This window comes from Geospiza fortis, unplaced genomic scaffold (assembly GCF_000277835.1).
Source record: "Geospiza fortis unplaced genomic scaffold, GeoFor_1.0 scaffold196, whole genome shotgun sequence".
Taxonomy (NCBI): domain Eukaryota; kingdom Metazoa; phylum Chordata; class Aves; order Passeriformes; family Thraupidae; genus Geospiza; species Geospiza fortis.
In genome coordinates, this window is record NW_005054487.1 from 445,175 (window position 1) to 465,283 (window position 20,109).

General features: G+C 42.0%; 1 protein-coding gene across 1 annotated transcript in view; it reads right to left on the minus strand.

Moving 5' to 3' along the window:
• Nucleotides 1-38: 38 nt before the first annotated feature.
• Nucleotides 39-20,109, minus strand: part of SPON1 (spondin 1) — a 168,322-nt gene continuing 148,251 nt past the window's right edge. The window contains exons 8-16 of the mRNA XM_005428489.2: nt 11,621-11,822; nt 10,674-10,814; nt 10,263-10,338; nt 9,646-9,828; nt 8,097-8,267; nt 6,926-7,093; nt 5,909-6,073; nt 4,406-4,669; nt 39-3,301 (exon numbers count right to left, since the gene is read on the minus strand). Coding sequence (XP_005428546.1) covers nt 3,138-3,301; nt 4,406-4,669; nt 5,909-6,073; nt 6,926-7,093; nt 8,097-8,267; nt 9,646-9,828; nt 10,263-10,338; nt 10,674-10,814; nt 11,621-11,822 — 1,534 coding nt within the window. The 3' untranslated portion in view covers nt 39-3,137. The remainder of the gene's footprint in view (nt 3,302-4,405; nt 4,670-5,908; nt 6,074-6,925; nt 7,094-8,096; nt 8,268-9,645; nt 9,829-10,262; nt 10,339-10,673; nt 10,815-11,620; nt 11,823-20,109) is intronic.

A 20,109-nucleotide genomic window follows, 5' to 3' on the forward strand; every position in this document is an offset into this window, starting at 1 on the left:
CAGGATTATTCAGGACATCAAAACAATGACAGTTCTTATTTTTATTGACTCATAACCAGTGCCTATTACACTACTAGAAAGTTTACAGTAACAATGCAAGATTTCTACATCTTGTATATCAGAGCCTTTTCTTTTTTGTTCTGAATAGAAAATCAACCTCTTTTTTTTTTATTTCCTTCGTTTGTTTTTGTTTCTGTTTATTTTTTTTATACAAAATGTAACAAGCCTAAATGCTTCTCATGTATCAAGTTAGAAGAAAGACAAGAGATCTGTAAAACCTTTCGACAGAAAAACAAGTGTGAAGAGCTGAACAGAAGCAGGAGTGGTCACACATCTCTGAGCCGGTGCAATTACCTTGTCATTTCATCTGTTAACAAGGTGGGGAAAAAAGCAATTTGCAACATTCAGAACTTTAATGAGCCTAAGAGAAATGACTGGAAATCACACTGAACAGCCTTCTAAGAGAGAGAGAAAAAAAGAAAGGATCTGGAGAACCAAATGAGTAAGAAGCACAGAGAAAGGAATGCCAGATTGTTTCAATTTTGTGGGCAAGTTCAGAAAGGTGCTGTATGTTTTCTATAAGTCTATTTGCATTATGTGGCCTTTGGCAAAGGGAGTATTTAGTAGACGAAACAGCTTGATGAACTGCAACAAATGTGCAAATGGAAATACAACTCTGGGTTTCATTGATTGTTTGCTGAAACAGGCAGGGTTTTGCACGATCAGCTTGGACAAGTGGTTGATGAGATAAATCTGGTTCCTGAACTCAGCACATTTTTTCCATTCAGGAGAAACTTCTGTTCCCTCTGGCCCAGGCTCACAGGTCCTTCCAAGCCTTTAAAAGCACTCTGCCACACATTTTATGGCCAAAGATTACTTTTCTGAGTGAATGGCCTCATTCAGCTGGGACACTCTCTGTCAGCTCAGCCAGAGACGTGGCTCTGGCATTGATCATTGTGGCTTTTCTCTGCACTTTCTTTACCCAAAAGATGCTCAGCTGGTCACTCCTCCAGCACCTATAGCACTCCATGGGTTTTTTTTCTATTGGGTTTTCTTTATTTTTGGTGATACAAGTGAAATGTAAGGTCCTAAATGCACTACTGAGGGAAGTCTTGCTGCTATGCTGTCATGGCAGTGCTGCAGAGACATAAACTGCACGGTTTTTGAGCAGGCACAAGGAGGCAAACTATCTGAATTAACATTATTAAGTGAGCCAAGCTGTGCAAAAAGTAAAATGTTTGGTTTTAGCATTAAACCTTGCTGTATTCTTTTTTCTCCTGGTTTGGTTGGCTGTGGGTGTGCACCCATTTCATTCAGCAGCAGGAGAGGGCTCACACTGCCCTTGGTTCCATTACTTCCCTGGCCTTTCCAGAACTCCAAATCTGCAGAAAGCAGTAAATGATCTTGAGAGGGGGTGGGATGAGATGGCTGTGGAAATCCTGAGCAGCCCTTGCAGCGTTCAGTGGAGAATTGCTGATGAGCAGCCCCACAAGGAATGCCACCAGCCCAACGAGCCTGTTCAGGTGCACAGGATCCCCAGGGTGGTGGGGCAGGGGAAGATGAACAGCTCAGAGGGCTCTGGTGCACAGCAATATTTAAAACCCAGCTGTCAGGTCCTCAGGGTAGTGACCAAGCGTTCAGGGAGTGAGTAAATTACTTCAGGCTGGTTTAGAGACCATTAGAAAAAAAAATTTCTCCATTCATTTCTCTCAAGCTTAAGTGTGGGCATCAACAATCTTTCTTTTCAGTGCACTGCTCTTACTCCAGAAGAGACACAGGGGGATGCTGCCTTCCCTGGACCAAGACATAACCCATCACCTTCCCCTCCTAATGTTAGATTATTACAGGAAAATAGAACTGCAGGAAAAGATTGTGCTCCAATAGCAAGTGGGGCCCAAGGGTCTCCCTGATCACACCTGACTCTGGGTGGGAATGAGAGCTAAACTCTGCAGGAGATGGGGTAAAACAGCAAATAGAAGAAGGAGGAGGTATTTCATCATCTCAGTGTTTTTTAAATCACTTAAGTAGTCAGGGAAGGCACATAACCTAGCTAGGATATGCACAAATGGGTAATTCTCCCCAATTTAGTAATTTTTAGATTACCCTATGCTCTGAGTAAAAAAAAAGACATAAATGACACTGCTGTAAATGTATTCTTGTGCCAATCTGTAATCAGGGGTTTTTTAAGACTGTCATTGTTTCCTTTCAGAGGCTCATTTCAGTTTTAAGGGATGCATGAGAGCCTGGCTCACCTTTTCTCTTGTTTTATTATAAACCTGTCTCCCTCTTCTCCTGTGAATAAAATCCTTGCGAAACTGAATCTGATTTTTTTTGTGTCCCTCATGTGGAAGACATCCTGTGGCAAAGCTGCTGCAACCCTCTGGACCAATTTCTACCGGTTCTGTGTCCATTTTGGAAGGCAATGGACTGTACACATATTATGATATTTGCATGTTTTCTTTATGTGCTGCCTTGGCTGTGATTGTGTGGTGGTCAGACATCACTGCTGAGCCACAAAAATTGTTTCCTTTTAAAGTTCTGAGGAAAAAAAAGACCTTCTTTCATGGACCACAGCATCCATGTGAAGAAAAGTGTTTAGATTATTATAATAATAATAACTATCAGCTTAACCCAATAGTGTAAAAAGATAAACATGCACCTTTAATGTTATTGAACCAGCATTACTGACATTACTCCTTGGCATAGTTGTGTCATCACAGAGGCACTGCTTTGGATTTTCAAAATCAGATCTAGAGAGAAATCCTCCCACAGATGAAACTTCCTGTCACTTTAGCTTAGTTTTGTTAACATGCATGCATCCCATGTCCTTCCAAGTGGTATTTCTATATGGCTATTCCATGTCCACAGATGTGTCTGTATTTTAGTTAAATAACTCACCAGGACTTCACTGTTTTTATGCATTAAGGGCTGGCTGGAGTAACAAAGGCTTACTCTCAGCATAAATCCGTGAGGAAATATTTATAAAATATTTTTCTTGCACCAGCAAGACTAAAAAGCAAACCACACTGCAAAAATGAAAACTAATATACACTTCATATTTTGTTGTTCTAAAAAAAACAAACCAAGGTTGACTTTCCATTTAGCTCAGAGTGCATCACTTGGAACCTCGTGTTTTGTTAACAAGGATGGACATTACATGCTCTTAGCTCCTTTTTGTCCTTGCAGCTGGTAAACTGAGTGCTTTTGGACCTCTTCTTTACCATCATGTAGCGCTCCTGAATTCCACCTCCACAGAGCGTGGAACACTCTGTCCAAGCAGTCCATGGTTTCATCCTGCAAACTGAAAAATAAAAGCGATTTGGGTAAGTTTTTAGTTGTAGAAACGCCTGCTAAGTATAAATAACCAAGTTGCATTTGTCAAACACTGGGAAAAGTAAAAAGAAATTTAATATTTACATTTAAAAAGACAGATAAAATGATGAAATCATTAAGAGTCAGACAAGCATGAGCCACAGCTTAGCAGTAACTCCTACCCAGATAACATTAATTATACCACAAGATATGTTTTGCTGATTTGAGGAATCAGTACTTGATTGGAAAAGCAGTTTGAGCAGATCTCCTGGAGCAGCCTGAGTCTGCATCAGACTGCTGAGGTGGAAATGAGTTCAGTTTTGAAATTCAGCATCCGGTCCAGGAACAAATATTTTAACTGCTTGAAGCTAACAGGATATAAAGATTGCCACCCAGATTTGCAGAAACTGCAATCAGTCCTTTGCCAGGTGTAAAGTTTAAACTTTTTCTCACTTTTGGGTGGAGTAGCTGAAATATTTTTAGTGCTGGGACACGGAGAGATGTGGGCCTTTCTCCATGCTGGGTGATTTTGGTGATGGGCAAGCACTGCAAGTGGCTGTGTTTTATTGACTGAAGTGCTGAAGGTGCTCTCACACAATGTGCTGGAGCTGCTCACAAACTCCTGTTGATGCCTCAGCTTTAGTTTTCATATTTTTCTCATTCTGTGCTGCTTTAGTGGGTGGGTCTGAGCTCCACATTCAGGGATGGAGAGCTCTGTGCACAGAGCAGGGAGACAAAACAATTCCTGCTCCAGCTGGGCACCAAGGACAAATGATCCAAATCTCAGCCCCAGAGCACAAACCCCGTGGGCTGCAGAGAGAAAAACAAGCAGGGTGGGACTGCAGGGGCTAAAGCTGGAATGGGACAATGAACTGCAAGGTGCAAATGGAGCAGAACTGATCCCAGGGAGAGACCCCGGGAGCGCTCGTGCATTTTGGGGCCATTTTGGGTTGTGCTGCCCAAGGTGGATCCATGGAGGCCTCTTAATAAATCCCTGCTTTATTCTTTGGCTCTGTCCAGCCTCTGCTCTAGCTCAGCCTGCACAAGGCACCACTGTAATGCAGAAAACCACTAGAAGTGCTTTCACACTCACCCGGATATTGCTCACTATCTAAACTCTTCTTTGCTTGTTCGCTTCTCCTTTTCTCCCGGGCCTCCTTCCAGCGCCTTTTCTCCATCCCTGCTCCCCTCAGGCACTTCCTGACCCTGCACTTGGTGCGCTGCACGGTCTCAGGGCAGGCTGCTCCCCCAAACTGGGGCTCTATTTTAATCATCCTCGTCCTGATCATGTGGCCCTTGCCACAGGAGGTGTTGCACTCAGACCACTGGGACCACTCCGTCAGCTCGCAGTGGATGGCTGCAGGGAGCAAGAGACACACACACAAAAAATGACACCAAATCCAAACCACAGAAACACACAGATGTGCCTGATGAATCTTTGCACCCCCAACTACACTTCAGCCTCCAATCTTCTCAGCAATTGTTTGGCGGCTGCATGCCAGAGTTTTCTGAGTCCATTTCTAGCAGAAGTGTTATTTGACACACGCTTCGATTTCTTCTTCGAGAGTGGTGCTGGCAGATCACTAAAATTACAAAGAACATATAAATAATTCTCTGGTGCCTTCTTCAATTTTCCCACCCATCTGTCTGTTTTGTAATGAAAAGCTGCTGAAAATTGAGTTATATTTAAGAATAACTTGCTACCTCTGAGATCTGAGCCTTGCTTTGCTGGCAGTGTTATGCAATAAGCCACATTCACTAATACCATTATATCTTAAAAGTCTTCATCTTGCAGCACTGCTTAACACTTACAGCCCCACTGAATAAAAATCAAAATGATATTTCACATTATTTAAGAAAAGCTGAATGAGCAATTACAGCGTAAAAGCCCTTCTAATCCATAATTTCTGTGAAAAATAATGTAATTTGTGATAAAACCTCACAAAGCAGCTGGAAACAGGATGCTAAAGGCAATCATATCTCATTCATTCAGCAGCGCCTTAGGCTATCACACTTCACAAAGAGTGAAAAGCAACCAGAAATTTGCTCTACCCAAGAAGTGGGGAATTTTAATGGAATAAGGTAGAAAAGCCTCTGCAGCTGCCTCCACACCATCCAGCAGCAGGTTGCAGAGTGATACCATTCAGAGGTGTATCAAAGGTGGAGAAAGCCTCTTTTGTGCTCTTTCTGAGCTGAAAGAATCCCATAGGTGATTTCAACTCTTCTTTCCTGGCACACTGTCTGCATTTGAGGGATAAACCAGGTTTTATAATTCTGACTTGTTTCCTGCTGGGGAGCTGCCTGGAGCTGCAGCGTGTCAAACATGCAGAGCTCTATTCCCATGGAAATACTGGGAATAAGCATGGGGTGACGTAGGGCAAGCTGAATTTAAGGCACAGTCACATTTCAGCTCTCAGTTGCTGGAAGTGTATGATAATTATGATGATAACAATTACAATAATAAATTTTTTTAAACGATGCATGCTTGATACCCCGCCTGTTCAAGAAGTGATGCTAGGAAGTGGTGATGGAGGTTTGATCCATAGATTTTGACACATAATTAGCCTCCCCTTCCCAGGGAATTCTCCAAACTTACGGCATTCTGGCAGCATGCATTTCTCTGCTTGCTCCAGCTCCTCGTTGCAGTCTCCCAGCTCAGCAGCAGATTTCAGCATCCTCTGCCTGGTTCTCATTCCCTTCCCACAAGTTACGCTGCAGTCACTCCACTCAGACCAGGGAGACAGCAGGCAGGGGATGGTATCTGGTGGGAAATAAAAATGTGATTAATTCTCTTACTATTAACAAGTTATTCCTATAAATAAAGTATGAAGGTATACATTTTGAAAATAATACAGATGGAGAATGTGCTACGTTTTATCTGTCATCAGCCAATTATGCTTGCTTGTCACAAGCTGAATGGTGCTGCTGAGGAAGCTCAGAAAACTTCATATTAAATTGAAAGGTTTGCTTGATTTAAATATCTTTGCTATCTTTTCCTGTATCTAAGTCATATCTGCTGGGTCTCAGTGCCTCTGGGGAATAAATAGTTTAAGGAGCTATGTTTCAATCACAACTCCTCTAAAAAAAAAAAAAAGGATTGTTGCAGTGAATAGAACTGGAAGTCAACCTAATTTAGTCTAACAAGTGAAGTTTCCATATCTAATCTACCAAAAATAATGTAACATTTCATAAGAAATTAATAGTGACAGAAAAGGTGTGGCTGGCCGATTGCACAAAAGAAACACCTCAATTTCTGAAATGTTCAGGGTTTAAAAGGGGAAGGCACTGTTTCATGTGTTTTATTCTGGCCTTATGGTCAAATAGACCTCATATTGCATAAATCAGAGTTGTTTAGGTATGGCTGGCTGATACACACCCCACTGTGTGGGTCGTACAGCAAGTGGACACCCCTGAACATTTTTTATTGAAGATCTCATGCTGACAGTGAATGTGCTACTTAATGCACAGTGCCTAAGATTTTTCTCCCAGTTTTAGGGAGGACAAGGGGAAGCAGCATTGCTCCTGGCTTAGCTGTGTTCTTTGTGTGCTGGGGCAGGGTGTCAGAAGTGATGTTTGTTTGCAGAGCAGGGGAGAGGAGCCCCTGGCCACTCACGGCACTCGGGCATCATGCACTTCTCTGCCTCCGTGGTTTCTGCCTTGCACATGGATCCATCAGCAGGAGTCATCTTGACCATCCTGTGCCTTCTCTTCATGCCTGTGCCACAGCTGGCGCTGCACTCGTCCCACTCGCCCCACTCTGTGACCAGGCAGCTGCTGGGAGCTGTTCAAAGAGGGCAGAGAACATTGCTCATCAGTTTCACAGCATCAGCTCGGCTGGGAGGGACCCCCAAGGACCCCCATGGAGTCCAGCTGCTGGCCCTGCACAGGGTCGGCCCCAAAAGTCACACCGTGTCCCTGAGAGTGTTGTCCAAACCCTTCTTGAAGCGAGGCTGGTGCTGTGACCACTTCCCTGGGGACCCTGTTGCAGTGCCCAGATTTTTTCTGATACCCAAACTAAACCTCCCCTGACACGACTTCAGGCCGTTCCTTTGATCCTGTCACTGTCACACAGGGCAGAGATCAGTGCCTGCCCCTCCTCTTCATCTCACAAAGAATTTGTAACTGCACTGAGGTGTCCCCTCAGTCTCCTCTCCTCCAGGCTGAGCAGATCCAGTGCCCTCAGCACCTTTACCATCCTCGTGGCCTCGTTGGACACTCTCTAATGGCTCAATAACTTTTTTTCCATTGTGGCACCCAAACCTGCCCCAGCTCAGAGCAGAGTGGGACAATCCCCTCCCTTGCCCTGCTGGTGATGCTGTGCCTGATATCCCCAGCACAGGGATGTCCCTCCTGGCTCCAGGGCACTGCTGGCTCACATTCAGCCTGCCAAGGACCCCCAGGTCCCTTTCCCTGGTGCTGCTTTCCAGCCCCTCACTCCCCAGTCTGTCTGTCCATCCAGGGCTGCCCACCCCAGGTGCAGAACCCAGCGCTTTCCCTTGTTAAACCTCATGTGGTTGGTGACTGCAGAGCTCTTTGATTTGTTGAGGTCTCTCTGTAGGGCCTCCCTGCTTTTGAGGGAGGTCAGCAGCTCCTCCCAGTTTTGGATCATCTGGGAATTTGCTTTGTGTCCCTTCCAATCTTGCCCCCAAGCCATTAATTAAGGTATTGAAGAGCACAGGACCTGAGATGGACTCTGTGGGACCCCAGTAAGGCTCATATAAAAAACGATTTGGGCAGTGCTCCTGCTATTGGCTGGGTTTGATAAGGCTGAATGAAATACTTACAGCATTCCTCATTGACCATACACTTCTCAGTCTCCTCAGTGGGCACTTTGCACATGGAGCCATCCTCAGGGAACTGCTTCACGTATCTCTCCCTGGACCTCGTCCCCATCCCGCAGGAGACGCTGCAGGGGGACCAGGTGATCCAGTCAGACATCATGCACGTGGAGCCATCTGGAACACAGAGAGCACTCAGGGGTGGGGATTGATCCGTGTGGTGCCCCCAGCCAGGGAACAATGTGCTCTGGGTCCATGGCTCAGGAGGCTGAACAATTGCTTTATTAAGCTGTACTGTATTACACTAATGCTATACTGTATTACACTAATGCTATACTAAATTACACACCAAAGAGATACAATGCTAAAGAATACTAAAGAAAAACCCATGACTGCCTGGAGACAGCCAGGACACAGCTTTGACCCAACTGGTCAATCAGCAGAATCCAACTAACAAATCACTTGGGGTAAACAATCCCCAGAACACATTCCACTGTGCCAAACAACAGGAGCAGCAAGTAGAGACAAGAATTGTTTTCTCTTCTTCTCTGAGCTTCTCACTGCCTTTCCCAGGAACAATCCTGGGAGAGAGTTGTGCCTGCTGCTCTCTCTGGAAAGAGCTGAGGCCACAGGGACTGACAGAGCTGCTGCCCAGTTGTGTGCAGCATCCCTCCTGTGCTGCCTTTCCCACTGTCCTCTCCTCCACTGCATCCTGTTGGAATGCATGGAATAGAAACCCCTCTGAGTCCCTCAGGGAGAAAAAGAAATGCAGGGTTTGAATCAGAACCTCTAGAGAAGCTGAAATATATTAAGCCGCACAGACATGAAATAAAAGGGTAAGTTTTAGTTTTAAGTAAATAGAAATATATCTTAAAGGCCTTAAGAGACTGTGTTAGCTAGTAAAAGGCCCTAAAGCCTGGTTTAAAGTTCATTAACTTAGCCCCAGGCATAACAAAAACATAGCAGAACATTGCCTGCCTTTCTAGATAGAATAGATGAACTATCCAGGTAAATAGATAAAATTATGTACTAGATTTTGGGTAAGAACTGATACTACCTTCACACATTAGAATAGTGTAAAAAAATGTTTTAGAGTCGTGTTTTTAGCTGATTGGATGATTTATGAACACAACTCCTGCATTGGGGTGCAAAGAGGGAAGATGAAAGGAAGGAAGAAGAAGAAGAAAGGTGGGAGCTGCTGCAGCTGTTTCTGCTCTGGACTTTATGCCAGAAAACCTTTAGCACAGACTTTAATACCCCGAACTCCTCGCCTTCGAGACCGATGTATTCATGCAACAAACAGCTTTACTACACCCAAAATCTGCTCCTCTTTCAAGGCCCACAAAACCTCCACAGCACCCCTGACACCTCTCCTTCATGCCCTGACACAGCTGAGATGCAGAATTCACCACAGACAGCTGCCCTTGGTGTTCTTCAGCAGTTTGCTCTTGGCCACAACCCGAGCCACACTACAGCAACTGAGCTCCCTGAGAACTCTACAGGAGAAGCAAACTCCAGCAGGCATTCTCCTCCTCCACCTTCCACTCCTGGTTACCTTCATCACTGCAGCCTGGGCCCATGCAGGGCTGGAAGTCTTGGGTGTCTGGGCAGGGCACGCTGAGGTCCAGCTGAGCTTTGAGCATTCTCTGCCTCATTCTCTTGCCCTTTTCACAGGTCGAGGAGCTGCAGGCTGACCATGGGGACCAGTTGGAGTATATGCAAGTCTCAGGGGTGTCATCTGAAAAGTGAGGAAAGGCACTGGATGTTAAAAATGGTTTTCCATTTTCTTCCTTTTTCTTGGTTGATGATTGCTTTAGGTCACAATAGAATGTAATATTTCCTTCTGCATTCTATCCTCTCCATTTTAGCCAAGAAGAAAAAAATAAATTCCATCTGCCAACTTTCTTTAAAAAAAAATTATTTGAGCCCCAAAAGTCTTCTCTCTTTTATTGCCCTTATTGTTATTGTCATCTCCTAGATATACATGCAATTTCTTTTCTGTACAAGGGAGAGCTAATAGAAGAGACCAGAAGAGATCAAAACCTAAATCACTGTTTGACAGTGAGTGGAATTTTTGTTCCTAAGTCAGTTTTGTACCTTATCTACAAGAGACAGCAGAGACTGGAACAAAATGTAAACTATTAGTAGTGCACAAATTAATTTCAAACGTACCTTCTTCTTTTTCCTCTGGTGCTAGATCTGCCACGATATCATCTATGTTATCAGGAACGATATTGCACTGCTCCCCCTGCAAAAAAAAAAGATTGTGAACACTGAGGAGAGGAAACTCATCCATGAGGGGTTAAACCAGTACATTGTGAGACACTGCTGTGTCTGCAGCATCTTTTTCTCTTCAAATTCCTAGGTGTACATACAGAAAATCCCCAATTAAGCAGATGCAACAATTGCCAGAATTAGGAGAACTAACACCTTAAGTCAGTTAAAATTTTTTCTGTCATGACCTTTGCTGTGGGTAGGTTAAGGAGTGTAGATTTGGAGGGAAGGTGGAAAAAGAATGGATTGGTTTTTTGTTTACAAAGTGGATTCTGGCTTGCTTTAGAGTTTTGCTTATATGTATTCTACCTTTCGTGCAATTCTCTCAATGACAACTCTGGCCACCAGCTTGATAGATCCTCCTTCTGGATCATAAAATGGGCTTTGAGGGTGATCTAAGCTTGTAAGAGGTCTGATCTTCTCCTGAGGCACTGTAGGTTTGTTAGGAGACTGCAATCAGAAAGAAAAAAAAAAGTGTTATAAAAGAAACTGATAGTTAATCTGCAGAAATGAAAACTTCTCTGAAATGCTAAACTGCAAACTTGTGAGCAGGGTACACTCATACTTACTGGTATGGGGATTTGTTTTGTTTTGGGATTTTTTGTGGGGTTTTTTGTTTGTTTGGGGGGTTTTGTTGTTGTTGGTTTTGCTCTGCTTTGCTGAAAGAAATAGTTGAAATTTCCTGTGCCAAACAGAGCAGTTGGCATTGGGTTGAAACAGCCCCAAACCGAAGCTGATGCTGGCCCTGCTTTGGTCTGTACAAAAGGGCTTGGTTGTGACCAAAGCCCTCTGTTTATGCAATAGGTGAATTTAACAGGTGAACATAAATGAGAAATTCTTCACTGTGCTGTGTCCAAGCCCTGGGAAAGATTGCAAGAGTGGGCGCAGAGCCTTCCTTACTGAGGTATTCAAGAGCTGTACAGAATCCTGTAACCTGCTCTAGGGTGACCCTGCTTAAACAGGGAGATTGGGCCAGCCTGGACTCACTGTGCTTCCTTCCAGCATCACCCACCCTGTCCTTCTGTGGTAAGAACAGCCCAGGTGGATCTCACACCATCCCACGAGCGCCAGTGCTGAAGGAGCTCAGGCAACAGCACCGCCAGTGAGGTGTAGTTAACATCCCTTTAAACAAATAGGCTTTCATTGTAAGAAAAAATCGAGCAAAAAGCATAAAAGGCATCACCAGGGATCAAACTGCTTTCCTACTGCACTGCTGCGAGGGGATGATGTGGATCAATGGCAGGCAGAGCCCAAACCTCGTAGGTGACGCCGCTGTCGGTGCCGGCATCCCAGGGGATCAAATCCTGCACCACCTTCTGCACCCAGCCGCAGTCCTTGGTGCAGAGATCCTCGGCAGAGAGCCCCACGTTCCAGTCGGGGCTGGGGCCCAGCATGGTCAGGAAGGACATCAGGTGCCGGTGGCGATCCACGGAAAACTCAGCAGAGGGAGCAGCTCTCCTGCAAATGCACCAAGGAAGAGCATCAGGGACCGAGCCCGAGGCAGCTGAGCCCAGACAGCTGCAGCGTCACCCAAGGAGCGATTGACTTCAATGCATAAAAGAGATCAGAGCGTGGGAAATGCATTCGTAGAGAATTTGTAGTCTGACAGAAGGTTTACATACCTTGAGACAAGAAACGTTGGTTTAGAAATGTTACGGACCAAGATAGGCATTGTTGAGAGAGACATGGAACTAGAAACAAGTTTTAAAGGATGGTCTCGTAAACAAGATTAGATACTTTAGAGAAACAGAATTATGAAAGATATATTGTAGTAGGATGCATGAGGGGTAATTTTAGATGGTTAGTTTCAAGGTATTTATAGTATGGTGTGGTAAAAGTTGATAGGTTAAGAAATGTTTGTAATGTAATTAGGAAATAGTTTTTGATTGTGATAGTAAATAGAATATATGTATTATATATTAATTATAATATTTGTACTGTCCTACCTTTCACATGAGACAAAAAACAGAATAAAAGTTTTTAAAAGGCCTCTCAGTTGCCCCATCTCCAGGTCAGAAAAGAACTCAATTCGACAATACAGAAATGCGGAGCTGCAGCAGTGTGCTGGCAATATTTACTCCTGCTTAGGAGAGCTTTGTGCCCCTTCTTAGATTATTTCCTGTGCATTTACAACCAAACCACGTTTCAGGAGTCACTGGACGGATTCAGGAAATTTCTCTTTGTTTTTCCCAGGAGCTTTGGGGCTACAAATTGTCTGCCTGGAGTAATTACAGCTGTGTTTACCCAGGAAACCCCAGGGGTGCTGCAAGAGCACTGTTGCTGTGTATCTGCCTCCTTTCTTGCCTGGCTGGTGTGCAGACCCTGCTTGGCCTGAGCAGCAGCAGAGGCAGAGCAGCCTGAAATCATCCCAGCCTGAGATCTGGTCCTCTCCACCCCCTTAACAGCATCAGGTAAGCAGCACAGACCTATTTATGATCTGGTTAGCAATGAACTCTGATTTGCCACCAGCTTAACTCATTCTGAGCGTTAAGACTGCAGCAAAGATCTCCTTTTAACAAACGCCACCATTCCAATCCATAGTATTGATGGTGCCTTTAACAAATGACACCAGCAATGCTATGGACTGGAATACCTAAACAAACGTGGATACTCCTTCAAAATCCTTTAAAGTGTTTTAAAGTAATACTGTCCTACTTCCCAAAACCATTTAATTTGCAAATATCCTAAGATGAGAATTGCATTTTGCACTTCCCCAGTCCCAGTGCAACCTCTGAAGATGCCCAGCACCTTAATTAATAAATGCACATTCCAGTTCATCCAGCATCCCTGTGCATCCAACGTGCACAGCCCTTTTGGTGTCTGGAGATGGGAACTGGAGCAAATGTTTAATTGCCATGTCATTAACAACGAGGTGCAGAGGGGTACCAATGAGCAGCTGCAGTTCTGCAAGCAGAGCTGTGCTCACCAGAAACTGGAGCGGCGAATCACGGCAGCTGCCGCGCGAGCGCTCACCCAGCACTGAGGAGCAGGAGCCAGGGAGCGCACGGGCAGCTGCAGGGAAAGGAGGCTGGCGTGGTCACTCACCATTTATAAAGGGAAATTGTCTGGCTCAAGGAAAGACAGCAGATGGTTGGGAAATAATCATAAAACTGTAACTACCAATGGGAGGAACATGCAGGGAAAGAAAAAAGAGATGTTTGCAGGATGGGGTGAGGAAGTTTGGTTTAACTGGATGGCCTTTAACTTCCATGAACAATGAGTATAATGCTCTTGCAGGGGTTGTTCTTAGTTAATTCTTTTCTATGTTTTAATACTCAGCTTTTTTCCTTGCCTAGTGACATTTGAATTTTAAGTAGAAGGTAAATGGTGTCAGAAAATGGAGCTGCCATATGTGCTCGCTCTGACAAAAAAAAAAGAGATCTATACAGTTTTTTTTTTCTTTTCCAACAAACACATATGTTTTTACCTAGAACTCTTTTTTTCCTTGAGACTGGATGATGAATTTCTTAACGTGGGTGTCAGACCATCTGTCAGACAATGAAGTTTCCCTAGGTATCAGTAATACCCTTAAAAGACAATTCTTTTCTATAAGTGTGACGTAGTTTTTGGATTTTTTAGTCAACAAATGTACGTAAAGTTACATAAATGAATAGAAAGTTATATAAATGTATATAACACTAAATGGCACTCAGCTGACAAGGGTTCAGGTAACAGGGTACTTCACATCAGCATGGGAATGGATGCCAAGAGAGGCAGAAATTTGTTGCCTGGAGCTGCTAAAACACAACTCAGCAGAGTTTTGTCCTGATGTCTGGGAAAAAAATAAGAGACTGAGTTATCTTCTCATTTAAATGGAGCTCTGTGGAGAGCATTAAAATAGAGCAACCAAGTTTTGTGTGTTGGGTTCACTCATTCTTGTCAATTTCCTGAAGTACCAATGAAACGGAAATTCAAATTATTAAAGATTTTATCTTACATTAATTATCCAAATATATACATGGACTTCTCAGCCCAATCTCACCCTGTCTCAAATAAAAATGCCTGTTATTCTAGATGGATTTTTAAAATATGTAGTATTGCTGAGATGCATCTTCTGAGATTTTTGGTGTGACAAATATATCTACTTTGTGGGACAAAACCAGAATTTATATTTAAAGAAACCCTAAATAGAAATAGGTTTTTCAAGATGAAAGGAAAAAGAATTTCCATTCAGGTCCAATTCTTACACGAAAGCGTCCATTTTGAAGTCAAAGCCTTTTACCAAAAGTGCTTTGATTAGGTTTGCTGATGGATAATCTGTTCATTCAACACAAACCTCTCCTGCACCCACCTGTCAGGAGTTCAGGGACTCAACCAAAGCTTCCAAAGCCAGACAGGTGGGGACACCTGAGGGTTGGGGGCTGTAGGACAGGACACCAACAGTGTGAAGGAACAAGCTGCAGCAGCAAGGAAGGAAGGATGCAGCACAGGAAACTTTCTGACATAAAATACACTTTAGCCATTAGCCAAATGCAGAGCTGGAGCACTTAAACTGTTTCACAGCTCCAGAGAAATTTGTTATTTTTCTTCATGTTATCAAAAGTCACAGCTGACTTTTCCCCTGTATTTTGGGGTTTTTTTTTATATTGGATTGTCCTTTCTGCATTACTGTTTCTGATTAGATTGGGGGTTAGGATTCTATTTTTGACAATATTAAACTTCACTGGATGAACCCCAGTTATCTATAAAATCATAAAAGGAGAAAATAGCTGAGCCAGACACATCATTGTGTTGCCATAGAAACAAGAGACTCTGTCTGGCCTCCTGTCATTTTGAACACAAAACCTGCAAACTTTGAAAATGTTTCCTGGTACCAGACTGTCATTTTGGGCAAGGAAACTTAATTTCCAGCAGGAGTGACAGATATTGGCTCTTACCCCATTCTAGGGCAGGCAGCACAATGTGACAGTGGGGGGGTGACAAGGGAGATCAGGATTCCTGGGGGGAAAAAGGACCCTCCAGAGATTTACAGAACTAAAAAGTACAGACACAGCCTGTGGTGGCACCACTGACACAAAATATTGCCTTGCAAGAATAAAAATAGCTGCTGCATAGGGCAACATCTCTGGGGAAAAGCAAAAAAAACCAGAAACCTTTGGAATCCCTCATTACATTAAATTCCTGGGATGCATATCATGGAACAACTACAGTTAATATGACTTTTAATGCTCCAGTTGTACATCCACACCCATAAAAGATTATTTTAGAAAGATCAGAGCTACCAGAACATCGTATTTTCTTGTTTTCTTGACATATCTTTTTGTGGGAGTGGATACCACAGAATGACTAGAAAGTTCTGGAAGTATTAATTGCTGCTTCCAAAGCTTATAACTGGTTCTAACTGGTTCTGTTGAAAATCCAAAGCTAGAAATACTATTTTTTAAAGATTGCATTCCTGTTCCTTTCTGAGGAGTTGACTATGAAACCTGAGTTTTTAAAAGAGAAAGCACTTTCAGCATCACTGCATGACACCTGCTGAGGAAGCATTTTTGCCACACAGCTATGGCAAAAGTTCTCATCCAAAAATTGAGTAGATAAATCTGAACAAGACTTATACTTCAGTTACAGTGCTTTCTTTTTCTTTCATACAGAATGTATTTGTCCTCTGATAAATGGTTTCTTTACGCCTTTGTTATATTTCCTGAAAATGGTTTTACTCTAAAGTTAGTTTCTAAGGAAATCAGCTTGAATTTAGCCTTTTTATTCTTTTAATTTTAGGGCTTCAAGATTATTTTTTTTTTACTTGTAATTGATGTAAGGAAAACATCATTATTTTGATAAAGAATGAGGTTTTCACATTTACATCAGTTTGTGCATTACATAAATTCAGGTCCTGATTACGTCTTGCAGGGGTAATTCTGCCAGCTGTGATACAGGGCTCAAATGCCAATTCACATTTTGTGCTGCTTTCCTCCACTTCCTCCTGCACTTTCACCAAAGTAGCTCACCTTAAACTATTAGAAATTGCTTTTCATTCCTGAAAGCTTCAATCCAAAAATGTCTCCCCCATCAGCCTGAGCTCTGCATTCTGATTTAGTTCTCTCTGCAATTCTTTGCATTTCACTGCGGCCTCTGCAGAATTTGTGTCCATCCGTTCATGGCATCTCAGCTAAGGTCAGTTTCTCAAGGAATAATGAGCTACCAGATGTTAGCAAGCAATCACAGGAACACTGAGATTTCTGTGCATTCATTAAACTTGGTCAGATTTGGAGGAGTTTTTCAACTCGCTGATTGTCAAGTCATTTTTCCGAAGGATGGCAACACAAAACCTCAATCAATAAACAGCTATTAGAACATTCTAAACACAAGTAAAACATTGCATTTCCCTCCAGCTTGGCATGAAAATTTCAATCTGCATAGTTACCACGCAGGGGTTTAAGTTTAGGCAAGACATACCTCACACAAAATCTTTTTCTAATATTCCCAGGGTGCCTATTGAAGGGAAAATATGGCCCATGCTGTACAACATTACAGCTTTTATTCTTATAACAGCCTAGCTGGGGCTGGAGAGAGCCACTTAGGGAATTTAAAAAATACTTTCAAGCATCTCAAAATCTAAATCAACTCATCTGTCAAGAGAAAAGCACATCATAACTCTTCAGGAAAAAAAAAAGTATTTTCTTTTAGGATAACGTAAATCCAATGAGGTGTCAAATATAACCACATTTCACTCATTACAATGGCGAGCCTCTGAGAATGAATTTGCAGCTCAGACAATTCCTCAGCCTATTCCTGCTTTCAATTCTTCATGCCTTAGCTGCCAGCAGTTTTTATTTCCTTTTATTTCTCGTTGTTCGCGATGGGTTGTTATCAACGAGATGGGCTCGTGCAAATGTCATCATTTCTCTGCTGCAGGTTCTGCTTCCCTGGATGCAGAACTGCTGTTGATGGCAAGGATGTTCTTGTGAATTCAGAGCAGCTCAGGCACAGGGATGATGCTGCTCTGAGGGCAGTGATTGCTCTGGGCTTTGCAGCTGACTTTCCACCCACGGGCCAAGTGTGCCCAGAGACCTTTTGCTTCTGCAGCTGTTAACTGCAACTCAGAACATCAGATGGTTTTGCCCCAAGAATCCCTAAAAGTTCATCAAAGTTCACTGCAGGCAACAGTAGGATTCTACCTTATTATATTTTAGGAGATTATTATATTTAGGAGATCCTACCTCTATTATATTTCAGTTTTAAATCCATTATTCTTTTGAGCTGTTCGTGTTGCTCACTTTACTCTCGGGAGTGATGCTGCCAACTCTTTAAGTTAACACTTTTTTTTTATTAAAAAAGACTTTAAGGTAATTCAACCCCAGGCACACATAAGGTGTTCCATGGCTTAAATGCAGCTATGGAAGGATATAAAAACTTGGAAGGCAAGAAAATGCACCAGCTTTACTATTTTAACATTATAGAGGAAGTGGAAACCAGATTAATGCAGTATTCACCTAGGAGAAAATGTCCAACAAGTAGCATGAAAAAAAAAAACATTATAAGGAATATAAGAAGGACCAATAAATAATAATCTTCCTTATTTTTATATAAGCCTCTGTTGACTCTTATTCACACAAGAAAAAATTATCCACATGTGATTTATGTTTGAAGTCATTAGGTGGAGCAATGCTTACAATCAATTTGTATAACCAAATATCAATGACATCCAGTGCAGAGATGATTAAAGGACTATGATATGAGCTTTTCTCCTCCCTTGGGAGACAACAACAAATACAATTATTTAGACAATGCCCATTACAGCTGGTTAATTGCAGTTCATCTGTATTTTGCCTTTCTGAATGCCATTTACACCCAAACACAAGTGGGCATGTTCAAATGTGGGGTTTTGTTGTTTTTTTAATCTCAGCTGGGTAGTCTGAGGACCTGATTAATTGAGCAACTGAATAATTTACTCATTGCTAATGTCCATTTTTATAAATTACGTTCTGATAACCAAATCACCTTTATTTATGGGCAGCTATTTATTGTTTTGCATGGCAAGCCAGGAAGTGATTCCATCCCTCTTAATGGGACAGCACAAGGGTTACATCGAGTGAAAATGAGCACCTAACCTCAGAATTTACTCCCCAGTGCAAAACTAAACTTTTGTGACTTCACAGCATTTTAAAATAAAGGCCCAATATCAAATATTTTAAGTGCATGGGTAGGAACTGGTAAAAAATTTCCAATAAATTTCAGTTTGCATGCCCTGAGGAATTTGGCGTGGTGCTTGTGAAGAGCTCTGTCAACCCTCAGCAAGATGTTCTAGGAAGAGAAATTCCCAGAATTAACTGACAGGCATTGCCAGGTCTGCAGTCTGGCTATTTCATTGTTTTTCATCCAAAGCCTCCCTGCTATCAGAGCTGAAAGGTGCCTTGATTTGAATCTTCCCTCCCCAGTGCTGATTAAAATCTAGTAGAGAACTTCTGTTCCATTTTCAGTCTCAGGGGAAGGGTGAGACAATACAGATGTCAGAATGCACACAGTTACAGATGTTAGAATTCATCACAATCAGAAGCCAGCTGATTTTGGGTTGTGGTGGAAGGTGAGGGAGGTTTGGGGGAATTAGTTTGGGTGGATGCAGTTGAGAAAGTGGAGGAAGTTTAAAGGTATTAATTATTGTATGAAAAATAAGATTAATTCTATCAGATTTTCTGGAAATCTTAAAAAGATTCCTCAAATCACATACCTTGCAGGAGAGCACAAAAAGAAATGTCTACCTGAAACTTTGATTCAAAGAACTACTCCATTATTTTGAATTTAATGTAAATGTTGTAATTTTCTCCTGTTTTCAGTGGAGAAAAAATGAAACAAGTAATAGAAAATCAATTTCAACTAGATCTAAGTAAATTATAATTTATTTTAAAAGTGCATCTTTGGTTGAACAGCAACTTTGTGGTTTTTCAGTTGAATTCAGTAAATAACAGTCAAAAAAAGGAGACAAATCTCAGTATTTTCTTTTCAAATTTACCTAATTCATGCACTCTGCTTTAAGCACTGCAAAGGAGTTCAGAAGAAAAAAGAAGGTGGAAATAGAGCAAGACATTTCTGTTCTCCAGGAACTGAACGTGGGGTTTTGGCTGTATTTTTTATGCATATGGTAACATTGCTAACAGCTATTTTAGTATGTGAACACCTCAGGAACTGAATTGGGAATTTACAGGAGAATAAATGGAGCTTTTTAACAAGGAAGAATAAGATGAGGAGAAGGAGTAATGTTATTTCATTTCAGAAGACAGTGAGGAGTTCCAGCTCTGACCTAGGACATTCTATCTAACAACATCTCATCATTCAGTGATCTCAGCGTGGAGGCTGCTTTAGGGAAAAAAAACATTTATGAGCACAGGACCAGCAGCAAATTATAGAGAAGTAAGGAAAAAAAAACCAGCCAAACTTAAACATTTCAGTAAAAAAAAATAAAAGTAAAAAAATTCTAAAAAAGTTTTAAATAAAAAAGCGAGAATGAATAAATAAATAAATAATATTTATTTATTTATTTGTTTTAAATAAAAGTAAAGTAAGAAGCAAACAACAGAAAACACACAGAAAGCCCAGATATAGATATAGATATATCCATTACAGAAAGCCCAAATATACAGATATAGATATAGATATAGAGATATAGATATAGATATATCCACTACAGAAAGCCCAAATATACAGATATAGATATAGATATAGAGATATAGATATAGATATATCCACTACAGAAAGCCCAAATATACAGATATAGATATAGATATAGAGATATAGATATAGGTATATC